Genomic DNA, 21,686 nt, shown 5'->3' on the forward strand with positions numbered 1-21,686 from the left:
TATTCCATTGCAAATAATAAAGGTGCGGGGTTCATCGACGTTTGCTTGTGTTGGTAGATCTTCAGCAAAATAAACATAAAAGATAAATTTTGTAACCCGGCGAATCAAGCGGCGAGGCTTCGTGGTGCCGGTTGACTAATAGCCAGAAGCTAGGCAATTAACTGAAGGGCATAATCGTGGATGGCCAATGTTAATTGATTGGTACTGGCGATTTGCGAAAATAGTTAGTTAGTATACACGCTTCATGACAATTTTTTTTGGCATATTGCGATCGCAAGTATTGTATCTGTATTCGCGATGTCGACACAATTTAGAGTAGAATTCTACTTTTACCTACTGTGGAAAATATTCCTTCTAAAAGTTATTTGTTGACAGTTAACTAACACGAACAGACATCGACTTTCTCCGCACCTTTATTAGATCCCATTTACTTTTGTCAGCTAAGATCACTACCACACAGATAACAAGCTACCACTTCAACTCAGAAGAGGCTCTGTCGGCAATGAAGTTGACCGCTTGTATGGAAAAATGCCGGAGCTGCCAGTCTTCTTGATAAAGTGGTCTTCGCATTTATGTTTTTCAAATTTTTAATTAAATGAAATCATTATGTTGCTGCCAGGAAAGGCGCCGTAATTGCAAAGTGGATTGATCCCTTGATTGATCCGTAGATAAAATGATGCATTCATACACCAAAACAATTGAAAAATATTTGAATCTCGTGATTCAATCGTGGTTCAAATCTGTAGAAAATAGAACTGAGCGTTATACCAGTTTTATTTTTTTTTACATTTGACTGGTATACAAAATGAATCTAGAAGAGCTGCTGGCAGAATAAGGGTAAAATCAGCAGTGATTCAAATCGTTCGGGGCTGTCAGTTTGAATATGAATCTGAAACATTCATTTTCCCAGCAGCTGTTCTAGATTCATTTTTTATACCAGTCAAATGTCAAAAAAATAAAACTAGTATAACGCTCCGTTCTATTTTCTGCAGATTTGAACCACGATTGAATCACGAGATTAAAATATTTTCCAATTGTTTTGGTGCATGAATGCGTCATTTTATCTACAGATCAATCCACTTTGCAATTACGGCGCCTTTCTTGGCGTCAACATGATTATTTCATTTAGTTGAAAATTTGAAAAACATGAATAGAACACTGCTGGGCAAACCAGCGAGTTTGTTCTATTTAACTCCAGATTCAAACTAGAATAGTGGTCGAAAATTTGGAATGAAACTGAATCACTCCTGATTTCACTCTAAGGGCATCTTTAGTAATGTTACAAAAGTCGAGTCAAGTACGAGACACTGAAGACGACCACACAGTTGTGGTCGAAATACGTATCTGCAAAGATAACGAAAATTAACTGGTGGAATTAAATGGAGAGTACTAATTCGTCTTAGACGGTTGAATACATTCCACTAAAAGAGCTAATATATTTTTCTTACAATTATAGTTATATTTATTTCTCGAGTTTTACATATTATAACTGTCAAAGATATAGAACAAGAAATGCATCTTCAGTGGCAGTTATAAGCTGCACATGTTTTATACTGGAAAACGAAAAAAATAAATCATCCGAGGCCAATTCAAATGTCAAACTGTTATGATGTCGATGAAATAGTATTTTTTGTAGTTGATGACGTCATCTTCTACTGTTTTGAACGAAATAAAACTCGAATAAATTCTGTTGCAAATTCGTACAAAAATACAACTGAGCAGTATTCCAGTTATAAATTTCCCGACGAAACTGTTCGAATTTTTAAAACTATAACGTCTGTTGAAGATGGCATTTTTACAGTTTCAATTTCATTTCCTAACTCCCATACGATTTATAACTCTACTAAAGATGCCCTAAATGTTCCAGATTCATATTCAAACTGACAGTCCCGAACGATTTGAATCACTGCTGATTTTACACTAATATGGGGCACACACTTGTGGATGGTACAAGGCGACCAGAAAGTAATTTCAAGGCTATCTTTAATATGGGGGACACCAGGGGGAACACTTGTGGTATTCATACCATGGTACAAAAGTCTTGAAGTGAGTGTCATACCAATTATTGTCTTCATTAAAGATAGCCTTGAAATTATTTTCTTGTCGCCTTGTACCATGGTACGAATACCACAAGTGTGTGCCCCATATAATGAAGACTATAATTGGTATGGCTCTCAATTCAGGATTTTTGTACCATGATATGAATTCAATTTTAATTCAGGAAGTATGAATGCACTTCAGATACTCTGTGGGTACAATCATGCGCCGGCTATAGCTTCGGAACGCATACTTTCTTGAAACGGGCTATAGGTTACAATAGAGCTATTAACTTCTACCTCCCGGATCTTAGATTCTTGCAATTATATGAATAATATGGTTGCACGAATATGTTATCCATAATGCCACTGCCATGACTCATATTTTGAACACTGGCGTTTTAGCGCCCTAAAACTAAAACTGTCATTGGTTTTCCGCACTGAGGATCAAGATAACAAGCGAATTCAAGCTCCTGTGAAAAAAATACACGAATAAAGTTAAAATGGGCATTTTAAGGCTAGTGTTCGAAATATGAGTCATGTTCGGAATTTGAGTCAAAACGGTACATGACTAATATTTGTTGATTTCTAGTTGTCGCAACCGGGTTTAATCGACTCGCGCTTCTTTGTCGGACTCGACAATATGACTATCCCTTCTCCGCCAGCGACGCTTCGTCACTCCAACTAACAGAAGGCGGAGATTCTGCCAAAGGTCCAGGCTCGTATTCCTCCACCAGTGATGGCTGGATGCTCTGACTACCATTGGACAGAGGCACCTGCTTGTCCGTAGCCAGAGCAGAAATTCTTTGCAAGGTCCAGGGCCGATGCGCATCGTCTCGCATCTGTCGTAAAATCGCTAAATCGTGGTACACGCACTCACCAGTATAACCCCCAGCAACAAACATATTGCACATCTATCACAGTTACTTATATATGGCCGGATTCTGTCACAATACGGTTACTGCAACATGATTGGCTCAACTTGTGCTGCTTCGGATATCATAACCATGTAACGCTAGTGATGCATAGATGATTCATCGTTCGAAACGACATCATATGCATAATTTTTTCTTGATCATCTGACATTTCGTCATTAGACTTTCTATGTCACACATCAATGGACTATTGGAAAATTCAAGCTCTATCTGGAATAAGGGCGAATGTCGCAAGAGAGAATTCTCTTCGCCAACAAATTAAAGTGACAAGCAGATGATTTCGTTGCGGTTTTTCCCCTCCGAATGAAAGAAAACAACGAAAACTTCGCGATGAAATCCTCTGCTTGTCACTTTTATTTAAAAGAGGGGAAGTCGACGAAGAGAATCCTCTCTTGCGACATTCGCCCTTTACCAGATAGAGCTTGAATTATTCGAATTTCTTTTAACAACATCAACTATAGAGTTATTTTTATTTCAAAATAGTATTTCTGCATATTTAATAATCATACTCCACTATTTCCACCTATATATTACTACACTCAGGGTGTCGACTACCTGGAAAAACCTGGAAAGTCAGGGAAAGTCAGGGAATTTCAATTTGGACCTGGAATGTCAGGGAAAGTCAGGGAATTTCGATTGAGGTCAGGGAAAAAATCACAAAATCCAATATTGAAAATTTATGGTGATTTTTTTTATTTCAAGCAATATGCTAAACACTTATGACAATGAAACGCTGAACCATTCAATTATTAAAGTACCGAAACTTCGGATCAGAATTATTATAGCGTTTTAGCTGGTAATCAGACTGCATAGCCAATAAACAAAACAATACTCCGAGCCAGTTACAGTCGACAACCATTTCCATCAAGCTATAGGGGCAGTAGGGGCAATATGAACATACGGGGCAATATGAGCCACCCTCATTTTGAGCTTATTGACAAGTTTTATTATGTTTTATGATCTTTAAAAGAATGATCCACATATGCCTCAACGTAAAAACCGCATTAAAATTCAATTCGAACATGAAAATACACTTGAAAATGTAAATTTCCTCTGCATAGGCAAAATTATTATAAGATTTGAAGTTTATAAATAAGGTTCTTACACAAAACTGATTAAAATACAGGTCAAAAATGCATCACAATCAAAAGATCTATTATAATTGAATATTGTGCACACATGTTTGTACTGATACAAATCTGAATTTATCACAAAACTTTTTTTTCCAAAACCATGTCTCTATGGGGCAATATGGGCATACCTGCACGGAGCAAGATATCAGGCCTTAATATGCAAACAAGTTCAAATTTCATTTGCCAAATACAAGAATATTATCATCTATGTTAGATACATGACGGAAAAGTGAGAACACCGCATTACTGCGATCGGAACAGAAAAAATGACCATCGATCAATTGAAATGTGACTGTTCAAACGGCGAAGAGTGGCAAACCGGTTCAGTCTGCTGTTGTGCGGTTTAATAATTTTATTTGGAATGGAATTCTTTAAACTGTTGTAGGAATATCATATTCCTCCATATTACCCCACTTTTATTTTCCAAAAAATGTTTTGGATGGGTGACCCATACTGCCCCAAATGGTGGCTCATATTGCCCCATATAGTCGGGAACACACATCAAAATCAATACATTTTTAAAAGTGCATTCCAACAATTACCTAACGCATTTTTCATCATTCATCGACATAATATGAAAGGTAACACTCCCTAGTATAAGTCAACTACATTTGAATGATGATTTTTCGAGCTTTTTAGCGCTTTTCGAAACGATTTCCTTAGGTGGCCCATATTGCCCCGATCACCCCTAAAGTTTTTTTTTGTGTGACCGTTGGCAGTCTCTAGTCTAAAAGTTTGCTCCGGGCCCATTCCCTGTACCCCATAGTAATCGAGTTTGTTTCTATTGACTCATTTTTTGAGATTTGTGCTAACGTAAGAACTGTATCACACACACAAAACGCGACGCGAGACTGGACACAACACTTATGGTTCTTACAAACGAAAAAGGATTTTTAAATTAACAACCATAAGTGTTGTGTCCAGTCTCGCATCGCATTTTGTGTGTGTTTCTATTGATATCTATGCAATAACACAGGTTCCAAAGCCATGTTGTTCAAATGGTCACTGTTGAGGTCTGATACAAATATTTTTAAAAGTCCCCTTTAATATTCTAGATTATTTAGTTTGAGTGATTTTGTGCAGTTTCCTCATCAGTAGCGTTAGAGTCATGTTCCCTTTAAACAAAAGAAGTTTTGAAAGTTCGTTCAAATACTTGATCATCAAAATTTAAATTTATCAAGATAGATCGCATTTCTTCCAATATCCCAATATCAGACTCTATATTGGGATATTGGAAGAAATGCGATCTATCTTGATAAATTTAAATTGCTGATTAGTAACCCGGGTAGAAGAAAACAGCAAAATAATATTAAATTTTACTATTAATATATGAATAACTAAATACCAAAATATGATATTAGTTTCTTTGATATAATTGCTAAAATATATAAAATAGTAACCCGGGTAGAGGTGAATAACAAACAAATAACATAATAATAACAAATTTTGCTATGATATCAGATTTAGTTATTCCTATGTTATTTATAAATAACATAAAATAGCATCCCAACAACAAATTTTGTTATAATAGTAAAATTAGTTATTTATATGTCATTTTAAAAAGGAGCAGAACAACAAATAAAGGACAAATTTTGCAATCATAGGAAAGTTTCATATTCATTTATCATTTGCATTTTCAACATATCAATAATAACTGATTTTGATATTTTCTTTTCTTCAAACATTTTGCTATTGGTTTGTTATTATAATAGCAAAATGAGTTATTTATGAGTTATTTGCCCAAGCAATGTCTGTTATTATTTTTGCTATTTTAGCAACTATATCAAACAAACAAATATCATATTTTGCTATTCAGTTATTCATATATTAATAGTAAAATATGATATTATTTCGCTGTTTTCTTCTACCCGGGAAAAATAATAAAAAAGAGACTAACTATAACTTAGAGACTAGTTATGCCACTTTTTTACAAACATGACCATTTTTTTAAATATTTTTCCATGGGGCCATTGGCAAAGGCCACAATCGACAAATATTAAACGACCTGAGTGTATTCAGACCAAAATATTTAAAGTATTGCATGGTTAGAATGTTTTTCTGGGCTGTAAGTGCTGCATGGATTTATGTGAGCTTGTAGGGTTTGAATTGTTGATTATCTGGAAGATTGCAGCGTCCGTGACTAATTTTAGAAGTCCTTTAACTCCACAGAGAGTGAATAAGAATTCTTAAGAGCCAATGGAGGTTTCTCGATGTCCACAAAAATACCTAACCCGTAAATTTTTTTAACGGAATTAGAAGGATTTCTAGAAGCTCCCACGATTGTTCAAAAAGTTGTTCAAAAGTCGTGTCAGTAGTCTTGGAGGTCTATTGCGACTCTCTCTAGAGTCGTGTGACTTCCCAATGGTGGATGATTGCACCAGAAAGTTTATAACATTGGAGCAAATTTTGGAAAGATGCGAATTATGAAAACCTTTCAGGAGTTCTGCGCATTTACTTGATTCTTTGTGAACGACCAGAATTACCTATTAAATTCTACATATCTTAAATGTTCTGCTTCAGAAGTGATTAGGCTTCCAGTAACTCAGGAACTCATGCTTCTAGGAATTGAAAAAAAAAACACATTTTTCATACCTGGAATTTTTCGAGAAGTGGTCTGGAAAGTCAGGGAAAGTCAGGGAATTTCATTCTCCAATTTGAGTCGACACCCTGTACACTAGTGATGTACAAAAAATCAAGATATATAGTTAGAACGCTTTCGATAAATAAACGTTGCGGATGGGAAAAGAGGATGCTACTCTAAGGCTTCATCTTTGAAAATGTTTAGAAAATGTAAGCAATTTATTAACCTTTAGCTGCATTAACCACACTAAGAACAAAATCAGCAATCATTCAAATTGTTCGGGCTGTCGTTATGAATATGATTCTGAAACATTCCTTTTCCCAGCAGCTGTTCTAGATTAATTTTTTATACCAGTCAACTGTAAAAAACTCAAAACCGGTATAACGCTCAGTTCTATTTCCTGCATGTTTAAAACACGAATGAATCACGAGATATATTTGCCAATTGGGTCCTAAAGCCCTACCTCGTTTATGGTTGCAAACGATAGTGCATCGGTCAAGAATACTTGTACCGTTGTTATAAAAATTCTGGTAAAATTCTAAATCAGTAAAAATAATATTTTTGTGTTTAAGACATTTTAAGGCAAATTTTGCGCTGTGCAACATTTCAGAACGAATGAACCATCAGCCCAAAACGTCAGCCCCATATATTAACTGTCAAAGGTTAAGACAAGTGCCCTGTGGTGTTATGCTAGTGCGTTTGAATCCGTACGTCAAACAAGACCGAAAATGTCGAGGAAGCATTTTTCATCTATTTTTCAATTTCAAATTAAACAATGTTCTTTTCGATTTTTGAGTCTAAAGAAAAACTGACACGTTTAGAATGATTACCTTCATTGTTCTCTGAAAGTAAATTGAATATCGATTCTTCATTTTAGGACCCAATTATGTTGGTGTATGAATGATTATTTTAACTACGGATCGATCCTCTTTGAAATTACGGCGCCTTTCCTGGCAGCAACATAATTATTTTATTTATTTCTTAATTTTAAAACATGAATGGAACAATGTTGGGGAAACAAGCGAGTTTGTTCTATTTTGCTCCAGATTCAATCTAGAATAGTGGTCGAAAATTTAGAATGAAACTGAATCCCTACTGATTTTACTCTAAGTCGAATGCAACAGTTGGAATCGCAAAAAGCATTGTTACCACTTGCACGGTTAGATGACTTTACCCATTAATGGGTACTATGTTATTGTTGATATTATTCCCACCGTGAAAAATTCACCTGTTTTCTTTAAAAAGTGCCACTACCCATTAAAATGGGTAGTGGCACTTTTTCAAGAAAATGGGTGAATTTTTCACGGTGGGAATAATATCAACAATAACATAGTACCTATTAATGGGTAAAGTCATCTAACCGTGTGGGGTTTTATATGTAGTTAAAATTTTAAGTTATCGTACCGTCGTCGGGCAGACAACGGGTCAAATTGGTGTGAGAATGTGTCACTGTTTCAACCAAGGTTTCAACTACATAGAATGCTTGTAGAATAGATGATTTAATGTACACTCAGAAATAAAATAAATCCATAAAGGGTTTTATATTAATCTTTGTATTCATTTTTGACAGTTATACATTACATAGTATAAAAAGTATACTATCTGAATTTAAAATTTATACTTAAACGGAATAACGCGAAAATATAATTGATTGCATACTGTCTCCCGAAAAAAATTATATTGAATTGAATATTTCAGTTAAGTTGCCGCGTTTTTCAAGCGTACCGAGAACGACCGAGAAAACCTGTAAAATAAAATGAAAAAACATCCACATCGATATAAACGTGAGCAACTTGAAAGAATAATGTGTAACTCCGATTATTAAATCCATTTTATTCTTTTCTTAGAGCCATTCAGCGAGAAGCAGGTTAACCGAAGCAAATCTTGTCCTTGCGGGTTTGATTCCACCAAAGCACCGCGCCATTTCAATTATGACACCGCCAGTGCTGGAACAAGCAGGAGCGACCGCATCCCAGGTAGACAAATCGGACAACAGCATGGCCTATCTGCTCATTGACACGGCCCACATGCTATCACAAATGACACGTGAAACTTTGGCCAGCAGTGAAAATTTCTACCACCGGAACTTATTGGCAATTATCATCGATGTTCCGATAACGGGTCATTCCATTGCATCGATCACTACCCTGGAGAGCGAGCGATTGAATCAGGTTCTTCAGTACCGGCGGTGCACGCGCGGAACGTTGACACGCACAAGGAAATGCACCGGTGTCCCGAAGAATCTGGATTGTTCGATCATGCCTGAAAAGCAACAAGTACTGGACAACCACCGCGGTAAAAACGACATCGGCGGAAGACAGTCTTGCTCCGGATCAAGAAGAAGAAAAGCCGTATGCATCCACTTTCAGCTCAGCCAGTCAATTAGCCATTGGCTTCGTATCTCCTGGTGATTCCCGCCTGTTTCCAGGGTTAACCAACAGAATAAACACCGCTACAGAAAACGAAGGATTGCCGAAAATGTACCACTTCTATATTTTCGTTGGGACTCACGAAGGAACAAAATTATGTACTTCTAAAATTTTCGTCTCCATTAATCTACGGCTTAGTCAATTTATTAAATCTTTAGTGGTCATACAGCATTTTAATAAAGTTTAATAAAAATAAACATTCTTATTTTATTTTTAAGAAGAAAAAAACAATAACAAACTAACATAACCTAGAAAACATACACAAATCCAAAATAAGCTAAACAAAGTATAAAGCCTACCTATACTATCGAACGATTTTGTCAAAGTTATACTAACCCAGTATTTTTGGAACAAATACGAATTTGGGGTCAACCAGGCGAATAGCCATTTAGAATGACTTTTAATCTATTTAGTATACATTATTTTCAGAGTGTATCTGAGAACACCAGTGATATAAGAGCAAGATTACCGGTGGTGAGTTTGAGCCGTTTGGCAGCGCAGTATCATTACTTGACACTTTACCGGTCGCTACTAAACGCGCTGCTATAACAGTAGCGCGATCGACAGGTGACCAAATTTGGTAGCGCGATAAGAGCGCTGCTATTTGATGAACTGTCAACTGTCAAACGTCACCGGTACGGAATACAGCAACCAAATTGAGAGCCGAAAATAGTGACCGATACGGAAACGAGTGACGAAACTAAAATGAAAGCGCTGCGCGGGTGATTAAAATGCTCGCGACCGATAATGATGCTCTAAGTAATCGAAAAAATTATCTTAAAATCTGACTACATTCCTCAATGCACCAAACTGTTTTACGTAGTTTACGTTGGGCGGTCGTGTCTTGTACATAACCCTTCAGATTTTTTGTCTTTGCTCTGCCCGTACTCGCGAACAAAGCAAGTGCCAGAAAAATGCAGGCAGTAGGTTCGCGTGTGTGTGGCATTTTTGGTAGCCCAATTACACTCTTTTCTTATATGCTCGTGAAGCGAGTATTTCCACCACTGGCCATATTACTGCTCGCGGAAAACCCGGAAAACTATAGATAGAAAAGACAGACGTAGTTCTACGTCAAAAAACCTACCTGACTGATGAGGAAAATCTTTTGTTACAGTGCACCACAGTGAAACAAAATCACCCGATCCAGTGAGATTTTATTCACAACTTTGAGCTCCACTCCATCCCATCTCCATCGAGTGAGAACGTTGAATCACCGTCAGAAAACCGTTCTCTTTTCGACGTGTTGGATGTTAGGCGGCCGCTTGGCTCAAGTTTTGCCTAGTTTACCAGTGAAAAGTGCTTCGAAACCGACGGAAAAGTGTTGTAAAATGGAATTCAAGGTGCAGTCTACAAGAATGTAACATTTTACGGCGCACTTGACCGCGAAAAAGGTGGAAAATTTGAAAAACAAGGTGTGGAATTCGTTTTCTTCTACTTTTTGTTATTGTTTCTCTTCGACGTCGTCGCGAGTCGCGGAACAGAACGGATGCGCTCTTTGGATTCATCGTAATGTGGAAATGAGACGATGCACGGGTGTCATCATGAGTAAAAGAGTAGGATTTACATCGTTCATCGATATGTGCATAGTGTGGGTGTGAGTGAGACGCAAATTGTGGGAGAGTTTCAGTGATTTTTATTCTCAGGTGCATTGCAAAATTTTCTGAACTTGAACAAGAAGGTGTGAGTGAGAAGGTGATATGTTTGGATTTCAACTTGGAGAGTAGCGGATGGAGATATTCACGTGAGTATTTTCGGGCTCTTTTGTTTTCAAACAGTTTGACTGTGTTGCTAGTTTATCAGTTTGTTGCTAGTTTGCAGTTTAAACTTACGTTTTGAAATTTGTAATCTAATCCAAGACTGTCATCCACGAACAAATCAAACCATCTTAACATGTAGAGGCCTTTTAAGTGATGAACTTTGTAAAAAACTTAAAAATCACTCTAATAAAGTATTAAAATAAAATGTAAAGGCCTTTTCACGAGACGTTTAAAATCAGCTGATTTTATCGTCAAATTGGGTCCTAAAATGAAGAATCGATATTCGATTTTCTTTCAGGGAACGATGAAGGTAATCATTGTAAACGTGTCAGTTTTTCTTAAGACTCAAAAATCGAAAAGAACATTGTTTAATTTGAAATTGAAAAATAAATGAAAAATGCTTCCTCGACATTTTCGGTCTTGTTTGACGTACGGATTCAAACGCACTAGCAAAACACCGCAGGGCACTTGACTCAACCTTTGACAGTTAATATATGGGGCTGACGTTTTGGGCTGATTGAGATTCTCACGTCCGAATGTGTGAGTGGCGATAAAAGGAAAACAAACACTCCTAGATGGTGCAACTCAGCAAAGATTGGGTAAAAATGAGTATATTTCCATATATTTTTTGACTCTTTTGAAATCATTGTGATGACCCGATCATTTTTGAGGTTATGAGCAGAAGGAAAACAAACATGTTTTTACACATGACGAATTGCACATTAGTGTGCGAGCGCTAAACGTCACTCATCTCTACACGGAAGAAATAAACTACCCAATAGTGAGTTTAATTCACCCAACCTCGAACATCCGTACGGGAAGCCAAAATTGAGTAAGTAGGGTCGAAGTAGTTTGCCTTTACTCCCATGTAAAAAAGTACCCAACGGAAAATTTATTGACCCAAATTTAAGTTTAATTCACTCAATTTCGACCTCAGGTAATAAAACTCAAAATTGGCTTCCCGTATTGAACTGGCGTCGTTGGATTGTTTGGCTCTTTTGTTTTTGACAACAAAAGAAAGAGTGGATGAAAGCGAAGAGAAAAAATAACTCAAAAGTAAGTTTAAAAGTACTCAATTTTGGGTACCTTTTTTCTTCCGTGTATGGTTCATTCGTTATGAAATGTTGCACAGCCCAAAATTTGCCTTAAAATGTCTTAAACACAAAAATATCATTTTTACTGATTTAGAATTTTACCAGAATTTTTATAACAACGGTAAAAGTATTCTTGACCGATGCACTATCGTTTGCAACCATAAACGAGGTAGGGCTTTAGGACCCAATTGACAGTAAGTTCTTCTAGGGGTAATGACGGCATTGGCAGGTTTTGTTCTATTATTGGCAGGGGTTTTTTTAGGAATGATTATGCTCAAATTTGGCCCAAAACATTCTTTGCATATCAAAGAATATTGTGGCCAAATTTCATAAAATTCGGTCGACAAAAACCCCCTTGCCAATAATAGAACAAAACCTGCCGAAGCCGTCTGTTCCCCTATATTGTCGAATTCGTTTTTAAACCTGGGTCAGTGCCAACCCGAACCCTGAATAAAAAAAACATGTTCAGGTCCATCTGTCATTGGATATGTTGGTGTGCGTAGCATCGTGATTGTTGTGATTTGAAACATATGATCCAGGACATCCAGTGCACTAGCAGTGCGCCTTGCAGTGGCCTTGACTAATCAGATAATGATAAATAAAAATGTTCAAGTGTGTGAACAGTTTTTGCGGATAATGGAATTTACTTTTGGGCGGCGGATATATGTATTTAATTATTCATATTCTATAATGCCGTGCACATTTTTATACAAAGAATTCCGTATAGAATTCATGTAAAGGAGGTTTTCTATTTTTACAAAAAATTATCTAATAAATCATATTGAAATTCCAATCACTATTTCTGCAAAAGTTTTTTTTTTTTAAGACACTCAGAAACATGTAATAAAAATTCTCCAGGATACGCTAATTTTTTCCTCGCCTCCTCCTTTTCCTTTCCTCCTGATAAAAGTAGCCTCACACCTGGGGAATATTTTCCGCCGGATTTTCAATGGGGCCGGGATTTTGATTTTCCGTGCCCAAATCCTGAAAACATATGTAAAAATACAGGGGGAAAAATCCGTGGACCAAATTCCCGAGTTGTGAAGCTACCTTAATGCTAGGATTTCCTTCCGAAAATCCTCATCTCTTAATAGTCCAACATAGAAAACATAACAACGTTTTGCTCCGGAAGTTCCTTCAGGAATTCCCCCGCAGGTTTCATCTCTACATGTTCCTTGAGGAAATCTTACGAAAGTTCCTTGTGGATTTTTTCCGGAAGTTCCATGAAGGATTCCTCAGAAAGTTCCTTCAGGATTGTCTCCAGAAGTTCCTTCAGGATTTCCTCCGGAAGTTCCTCCAGGAATTCCTCATAAGTACTTCCGGAAGCTCCACCAGGAACTCCTCCGGAAGTTCCTTTAGGAATTCATCCGAAAGTTCATTAGGAGTTCCTCCACTAATTCATCCAGGAATTTCTTCGTAAAACTTCCTGCTTCCTGGAGGAGTTTCCGTAAGAATTTCTGTTTTAGCTTCCGGTGAAACTCGTGAAGGACTTCCGGGGGAATTCCTGGAGGATTTTTCGGAAGATTTCTTGGAAGAACTTCCGGCAGAACTCCTCCAAGAACTTCCAGAAGAGCTCCTTCCCTTCCAGAGGAATTCCTCAAGGATCTTCCGGAAGAATTCCTTAAGGAACTTCCGGAGGAATTCCTCAAGGAACTTCCGGAGAAATTCTTCAAGGAACTTCCGGAGAAATTCCATAAAGACCTTCCAGAGGAATTCCTCAATAAACTTCCAGAGGAATTCCTCAATAAACTCCCAGAGGAGTTCTTAAAGGATCTTCCGGAGGAATCCCTCAAGGAACTACCGGGGGAATTCCTTAAAGACTTTCCGGAAGAATTCCTCAATAAACTTCCAGAGGAGTTCCTAAAGGATCTTCCAGAGGAATCCCTCAAGGAACTTCCGGAGGAATTCCTCAAAGAACTTTCAGAGGAATTCCTCCAAATTAATTCCTGGAGCAACTTTCAAAAAAAATCCTGGAACAGTATTCAAAGATATTCCTAGAAGATTTTCAAAGGAATTCATCTGGAAGGGATTTCTTGGAAAAAAATATGGAGGAATGCCTGAAAGATATCGCCAATGAATGCATACAAGAATTCAAGAAATAATTACTGGAATTAAATTCTGAAACGCACGAAAGAGTTTTTGAAATAATTTCAAAAGAAATTCTGCATATTATTTTAAGAAAGAATTCTATTCGGTATTCCTCAGATATATTTGTCTGACAATTCTTAGCGGATTTTGTGAACGGGTTTCAAGGGGAATTTCCAAACTAATTCCATCCACCGACCTAATTTAGGACACAATCTGTGAGGAAAACTCTGAATGAACGTATGAATATCTTCCCTAACAATTATTTTTGAAACTGAATCTAGACAACGGTGAAAGTGACAGTTTCGGGTTTGCTGGCCTGTTCAGCGGTTGTAAACAAGTGCAGTCTCGGCAGTGTCACATGAAAAGGCCCATCATCCGGGCCTCGCCGCACAGTGGTTAAAATCCCGAAAAACGTGATCGTCAGCTTTTTCGGTATGAAATCGTGTTTTAAATGGCATAGTATGTTCAGCAAGTATGTGGCATTAGAGTGGGGCGCAGTATGGAAAAACGCAAACTTCGTCCGATCAAGTGAGATCAAGGTTTTTCTGAATCGTTTTGGAACCCAACTGTGCAAAATATGGGCTCGATTGGTTGCAACCACGCATGCCGCATCGATTTTTAAATTTGCATGGAGATTAGTATGGAAAAAGTACTTTTTTACATTTTTGCTTTTAGCGGATTCAATTTATCATCAATCACGTAACTCAATACGTTAGCATATAGTCTGGAAGATGCCGAAAGACTTTGCCGAAGAAGGTACGTAGCTGGAAGGTCTACAAAAAATGTTATTACGTTTCGAAAATTGATTGTTCAAACCATATGCAAGAAATCAATGTTTCTGCCAGCACTACCGGACAACCTATGTTTATCGAAGGGCAAAACTCATCTTCCTTCTTGTCGGATTTTTTTCTTTGTGATATAATTCCGGATAGCTCCCATTAGCTCTAAAGCCCTATAAGATCAATTATTTTGGAATAACACTCAGTTAAATTAATGCTCTACGTAGTACGGCAGTGCTGGCAGAATAAACGATTTTTTGCTTATGGTTTGAACAATTAATCTTCGAAGCTTTTAAACTTTTTTCGTGAACGTTCCAGCAACGTACCTTCTTCAGCAAAGTTTTTCGGCATCCTTCAGGTTATATTTTAACCCAATGTGTCACTTGGTTTACGATGAACTGAAACCTATAGAAGTAAAAATGCTAAAATATACGTTTTCCCATACTAATTTTCATACAAATTTCAAACGCGATGCGGAAAGCGAGGAAGCAACCAATCGGGCCCAAATTCTGCACAGTTGTTTAGGACCCAGAATGTTTTCGAAAAACCGTTGATTTGAAAAAATGACCATGACGCCCCACTCTAATGTTGCATACATCAAGGGGTATCATTTGAGAATTTCCTTCTAAGAATTAAAAATATTGTTATGATTTAGTGGTTGAATACTGTATTTTTGTGTGCTGAACAAGTTTCTAGAATACGAGGTGAACCGGCCCAGGGCCGAAAACCTCACTAATAAAGATAAATATAATAAGTTTCTAGAATATTGCTTACCTCAAAAATTCGACCACGCAAAGTTATTCATTGTATACCAGTTTTTATAGGGTTGAATGGCCTGTTATCTAAAAATAAGTCATTCACAGCACCTACTTCCAACACAGCCTTCCGTATCGGTACACCTGGAGATCACCACTGCAGACAGAATCACAAATCGACCACGTTCTGATTGATGGACGGCACTTCTCCGACATTATCGACGTCAGGACATATCATGGCGCTAACATCGGCTCTGACTACTATCTGGTGATGGTTAAACTGCGCCCAAAACTATCCGTCATCAACAATGTTCGGTACCGACGACCGCCGCGGTACGACCTAGAGCGACTGAAGCAACCTGATGTCGCCACTGCATACGCGCAGCATCTCGAGGCAGCGTTGCCGGAAGAGGGTGAGCTCGATGGGGCCCCTCTTGAGGACTGCTGGAATACAGTTAAAGCCGCCATTAACGACGCAGCGGAGAACAGCGTCGGGTATATGGGACGAAGTCGACGGAACGATTGGTTCGATGAAGAGTGCAGACAGATTCTGGAGGAGAAGGACGCAGCGCGGGCGGTCGCGCTGCAGCAAGGTACCCGGCAGAACGTGGAACGTTATAGACGGAAGCGGAGACAGCAGACCCGCCTTTTTCAGGAGAAGAAACGCCGCCTGGAAGAAGCGGAGTGCGAGGAGATGGAACAGCTGTGCCGTTCTCAAGAAACACGCAAGTTCTACCAGAAGCTCAACGCATCCCGCAAAGGCCGCGAGCCGAAATGTGCCGGGATAAGGATGGGAGCATCTTGACGGACGAACGTGTGGTGATCGAAAGGTGGAAGCAGCACTACGAGGAACATTTGAACGGCGCTGCCGCTAACCGCAAGTTGAGCACATCTGTATATGGGCCTCCATATACAGATGTGCTCGACATACGATTAGCGGCAGTGAAAGTCATGGCAGCGGTGCAGAGTACTACGTCAGTTCAGCGGACGATGGAAGCCAACCAGCCTCCACCTTGAGGGAAGTTAAGGATGCCATCCAACAGCTAAAGACCAATAAAGCAGCTGGTAAGGATGGTATCGGAGCTGAGCTCATCAAGATGGGCCCGGAAAAGCTAGCCACTTGTCTGCACAGATTGATAGTCAGAATCTGGGAAACCGAACAGCTACCGGAGGAGTGGAAGGAAGGGGTTATATGCCCCATCTACAAGAAAGGCGACAAGCTGGAGTGTGAGAACTTTCGAGCGATCACCATCCTTAATGCCGCCTACAAAGTGATATCCCAGATCTTCTTCCGTCGTCTGTCACCATTAGTGAATGTCGTCGTGGGAAGTTATCAAGCCGGCTTCGTTGACGGCCGCTCGACAACGGGCCAGATTTTTACTGTACGCCAAATCCTTCGAAAATGCCGTGAATACCAGGTCGCAACGCATCATCTGTTTGTTGATTCCAAGGCGGCATACGACAGTATAGACCGCGTAGAGCTATGGAAAATTATGGACGAGAACAGCTTCCCTGAGAAGCTTACCAGACTGATCAAAGCAACGGTGGATGGTGTGCAAAACTGTGTGAAGATTTCGGGCGAATCGTTCGAATCGCGCCGGGGACTAAGACAAGGTGATGGACTTTCGTGCCTGTTGTTCAACATTGCGCTAGAAGGTGTCATGCGGAGAGCCGGGTGTAACAGCCGGGGTACGATTTTCAACAGATCCAGTCAATTTATTTGTTTCGCGGATGACATGGACATTGTCGGCCGAATATTTGCAAAGGTGGCAGAACTGTACACCCGCCTGAAACGTGAAGCAACAAAAGTTGGACTGGTGGTGAATGCCTCAAAGACAAAGTACATGCTTGTGGGCGGAACCGAGCGCGACAGAGGCCGCCTGGGAAGCAGTGTTACGATAGACGGGGATACCTTCGAGGTGGTCGAGGAATTCGTCTACCTCGGATCCTTGCTAACGGCTGATAACAATGTCAGTCGTGAAATACGAAGGCGCATCATCTGTGCAAGTCGGGCCTACTACGGGCTCCAGAAGAAACTGCGGTCAAAGAAGATTCGCCACCGCACCAAATGTGTCATGTACAAGACGTTAATAAGACCGGTTGTCCTCTACGGACATGAAACATGGACAATGCTCGAGGAGGACTTGCAAGCACTCGGAGTATTCGAGAGACGGGTGCTTAGGACCATCTTTGGCGGTGTGCAAGAAGACGGTGTGTGGCGGCGAAGAATGAACCATGAGCTCGCCCAGCTCTACGGCGAACCCAGTATCCAGAAGGTGGCTAAAGCCGGAAGGGTACGATAGGCAGGGCATGTTGCAAGAATGCCGGACAGCAACCCTGCAAAGATGGTGTTCGCTTCCGATACGGCAGTACGAGACGACGTGGAGCGCAGCGAGCGAGATGGGCAGACCAGGTGCTGAACGACTTGGCGAGCGTGGGGCGTATTCGAGGATGGAGAGATGCGGCCTCGAACCGTGTATTGTGGCGTCAAATTGTTGATTCAGTGTTATCTGTTTAGATGTAGACTAAATAAATGAATGGTACTTCGCGTACCTGAAGGAATAAAATAGACCCCATCTCGCGGTCCTTTTTTTTTTTTTTTTTACAAGGGAGAATGCATTTTCACACTAACCCAGTACACGTGCATTGTAGTTGCCAAACTACCACACGGAAGTGTACTGGAGTGTCGGACTCGATCATACCGGTAATACCGACTAAACTCCCTTGGGCTCCACCATCGTTTCCCCCAGGAACTACCTCCCAGTACTACTTCTGGGGGATGGCAGTACTAAACGTACACGATCATTATCGCTCACACAGGCACCCGTCCCATGCGAGACTGACATTCACACCATTTGAGTCTTACTTGGATGCTCTCTTAGGCGCTCCGCTGCCATGCCTCGAGGTGTCAATAGCGGTAACTGCCTGGGCCTACAGATATTACGCTACGACACTCCTGCCTCAGCACGAGCAGATCAATCACACCACTGCCGAAGCAGACCACACGCTACCCTGCCGAAGGGACACTCCCCATGCACCACATGTGCACAACTGTAGGTGTGTGGGTACAACCCACTGCTACCCTGCCGCTGAAGCAGCTTCTCCAAAGACCATTCGCTCCATGTGACCCTTTTTCGGGTGCTCACTCTAACGCTCCACTGCCATGCCTCGAGGTGTCGATAGCTACCTCGACTCCTATCTCAGCATGTGCAGTCCATACTCAGACTTCTGCTGCGCTTCGAGGTGACAATAGCGGCGACGCGCTATGACACTCCTGCCTCAGCACAAACAGATCACTCACTCTCTGCCGAAGCAGCTCACGCGCTACCCTACCGAAGTAGGGACACTCCCCATGCCAATTGGCACTCCCTGGGCTTGTGCTTTTGAAGCGGCACACAGTCGCTTTGATAGAGTCTGATTACGGGCACTTGTGGTTTTTTGGGAGGGATTTTAGCAGAGCCCACTGCTAAATCCCACCACGCGCTAGGCAGTTCTCCCTGACTCACAGACAGCTGGGGAGGGGTCGTCAAGCCCTTGGACATGGTCCATGCTGCCCCCTCGCGGTCCTTAGGCTCTTACCCAGCAACTCCTGTCCCTACCTCCCCGTGGTGCTGGCCGGGATACGAGCAACCTTAGGGAAGATCGGGTAACCAACCCTGGTGGTTCAAAGGCCAGTTCTTCAACCTTAGCATAATCCACGTCTATAGCCCACACTCCGGAAGCACGGATGATGATAAGGATGTATTCTACGCGCAGCTGAAACGTTAGTACGACAGCTGTCCGAGCCACGAAGTCAAAATTATCATAGGAACGCTCAGGTTGACCAAGACGAGGAGTTCAGATTGACTATTGGGAACTGGGAAGTTCACCGCTCACCGGCTGACGAATGAAAACGGCCTACGACTTATTGATTTCGCCGCCTCCAAGAATATGGCCATTCGCAGCACCTACTTCCAACACAGCCTTCCGTATCGGTAAACCTGGAGATCACCACTGCAGACAGAATCGCAAATCGACCACGTTCTGATTGATGGATGGCACTTTTCCGACATTATCGACGTCAGAACATATCGACTCTGACCACTATCTGGTGATGGTTAAACTGCGCCCAAAACTATTCGTCATCAGCAATGTTCGGTACCGTATGTGTATACTAATGGATTGTGATCAACTTGTGATTCATTTGTTTGACTAATAAAAATCGTGTTGCGCTAATGAAATGTATGTGCAGCTGCTGATGATATATATTACACTAATTGGTTTTAAGTGCGTCCTGGGATAGTGGATAGTTATGTACGCACATATAAATCTTAAAATTAAAATTTATGGATTTTCGCCAATAAATATGTGCGGTAGGGTGGCTCAAATTAGTATGGGAAAAACTTTTTTCAATTTTTTTTATGGGCCGCCCTCTTATTCGGTTCTATTTGATGCCCTGATGCTCTGGACAAAATTTCAGCCAAATCGGTCAACATTTGGGCAGTGCTAAACTCGTTGGAAGTTTATATGCAAAAATGTATGCAGAAACATCCCAAAACAGTGAATTGCAGTTGGACGGCACAACTTACGATGAAGAACTATGATACTCACTCAGATCTTGAAGAATTTAATACAGAATGCTATGCAGAAAACCGCGAGAAGATTAGAGTTTGCCCGGCTAAGTTATTAGCATTTCTATTAAGTGGGGTTTGAGCAAATTTCGTTTCTTTTACCTTTGAAAAGAAATAAATTCACCCCTACAACACTCCAGTAAAATGCTAATATCTTTGCCTAAAAAACTCTAATCTTCTCGCGGTTTTTAGCATAACATTCTGTATTTAATTCTACAAGAACTGAATGAGTATCACGGTTCTTCATCGTAAATTGTACCGTCTAACTGCAAATTACTGTTTTTGGATATTTCTGCATACATTTTTCCATATAAACTTCCAACGAGTTTAGCACCGCCCAAACGTTGACCGATAAGGCTGAAATTTTGTCCAGAGCATCAGGGCATCAAATAGAATCGAATAAGAGGGCGGCCCATCAAAAAATTTGAAAAAGTGTTTTTTGAGCCACCCTAATGACGATTTATAGAAGTTTCTGAGGATTCTTACAAAAAGTGTAAGATAAGGGGGAGAGGTGATGAAATGATCAAATTTTCCGTTACGTAATTAGTGATCTGTCTTTAAAGAAAATTCCTTTAAATTCTTACCCCACCCGATGCGCACTCTTACCCCACCGGTCGGTGGGGTAAGAGTGCGTTTTTCACATGTCTTGCAATAAGGGTTCTACAAAAACGAATTAAAATAATTTCAATATTTTTTCCACTGGGTAACATATAGGAAGAGTATACGAATCATCGACATTGATATGATATGCAGAAGCTTGCTTCATAAGGGCTACATGATCGATTGAAAACTAAATGCGTACTCTTGCCCCACTCTACTCTACATTATTTTATTTCTTAAAATGTTGTACATAAACATAAAGTATGAAAAAGTATAATAACAAATTATTGATATTCGAAACTCGTTAGCTTTAGACACTGCTTTTATAATAAAAGTTTTAAAATTTTAGGCTTTCAATAGTTTTTAATGGTTTTTTTAGAGTTTGGGATTTTAATGTGTTAGGATTTTTAGTCAGATCACTATACTTTTGGATACTAATAGACCTGTACGCTGATTTAATTATTATCGGTGAAAGCATGATAGATTAATTTTATTCGGTGCGGCGGCGTCATGTGATTTGCATTTATATTCATAGAACTTTTTCAGACAGCGGCGAGGCGGCGTGGGTCGACGTGGGCTGATTTTACTCATAAAAAATCAGCCGAAATCTTCGGAAACTTTCAAAGGAGTTCCCCCGTAAGCTCAGTCAGGAATTCCCCCGTAAGTTCCTCCAGGAATTCCTCCAGAAGTTCCTCCAGGAATTCCTCCAGAAATTCCTCCAAGAATTCCTCCAAGTTCCTCTAGGAATTCCATCGGAAGTTTCTCTAGGAATTCTTCCGAAAGTTCCTCCAAGAATTCCTTTTTGCCTTTCTCGTATATTAAGTATACGTAAAGGCTATATGTTCGCTCCAAAAATTTACTTTTTCTAGGAGGCCCGGAGACCCATAGT

At 40.0% G+C, this 21,686-nt stretch overlaps 2 protein-coding genes across 9 annotated transcripts in view; both read left to right on the forward strand.

Annotated features, from left to right (window-relative positions):
• The first annotated feature begins 8,395 nt into the window (after positions 1-8,395).
• Positions 8,396-9,142, forward strand: LOC134215027 (uncharacterized). The gene is made up of 2 exons (XM_062694290.1): positions 8,396-8,469; positions 8,533-9,142. The coding sequence occupies exon 2, from the start codon at positions 8,617-8,619 to the stop codon at positions 9,094-9,096; it is 480 nt and encodes a 159-aa protein (XP_062550274.1). The 5' UTR covers positions 8,396-8,469; positions 8,533-8,616; the 3' UTR covers positions 9,097-9,142.
• Positions 9,143-10,325: 1,183 nt separating this feature from the next.
• The window catches only part of LOC134210738 (DE-cadherin), a 45,993-nt gene continuing 34,632 nt past the window's right edge, over positions 10,326-21,686 (forward strand). For 3 of the 8 annotated variants that reach the window (XM_062686977.1, XM_062686981.1, XM_062686985.1), the window contains exon 1: positions 10,326-10,855. The gene's annotated coding sequence lies outside the window, so the exon portion shown is untranslated. The remainder of the gene's footprint in view (positions 10,856-21,686) is intronic. The other 5 variants (XM_062686983.1, XM_062686986.1, XM_062686978.1 and 2 more) reach the window with 4 other exon arrangements.

This window comes from Armigeres subalbatus, chromosome 2 (assembly GCF_024139115.2).
Source record: "Armigeres subalbatus isolate Guangzhou_Male chromosome 2, GZ_Asu_2, whole genome shotgun sequence".
Taxonomy (NCBI): domain Eukaryota; kingdom Metazoa; phylum Arthropoda; class Insecta; order Diptera; family Culicidae; genus Armigeres; species Armigeres subalbatus.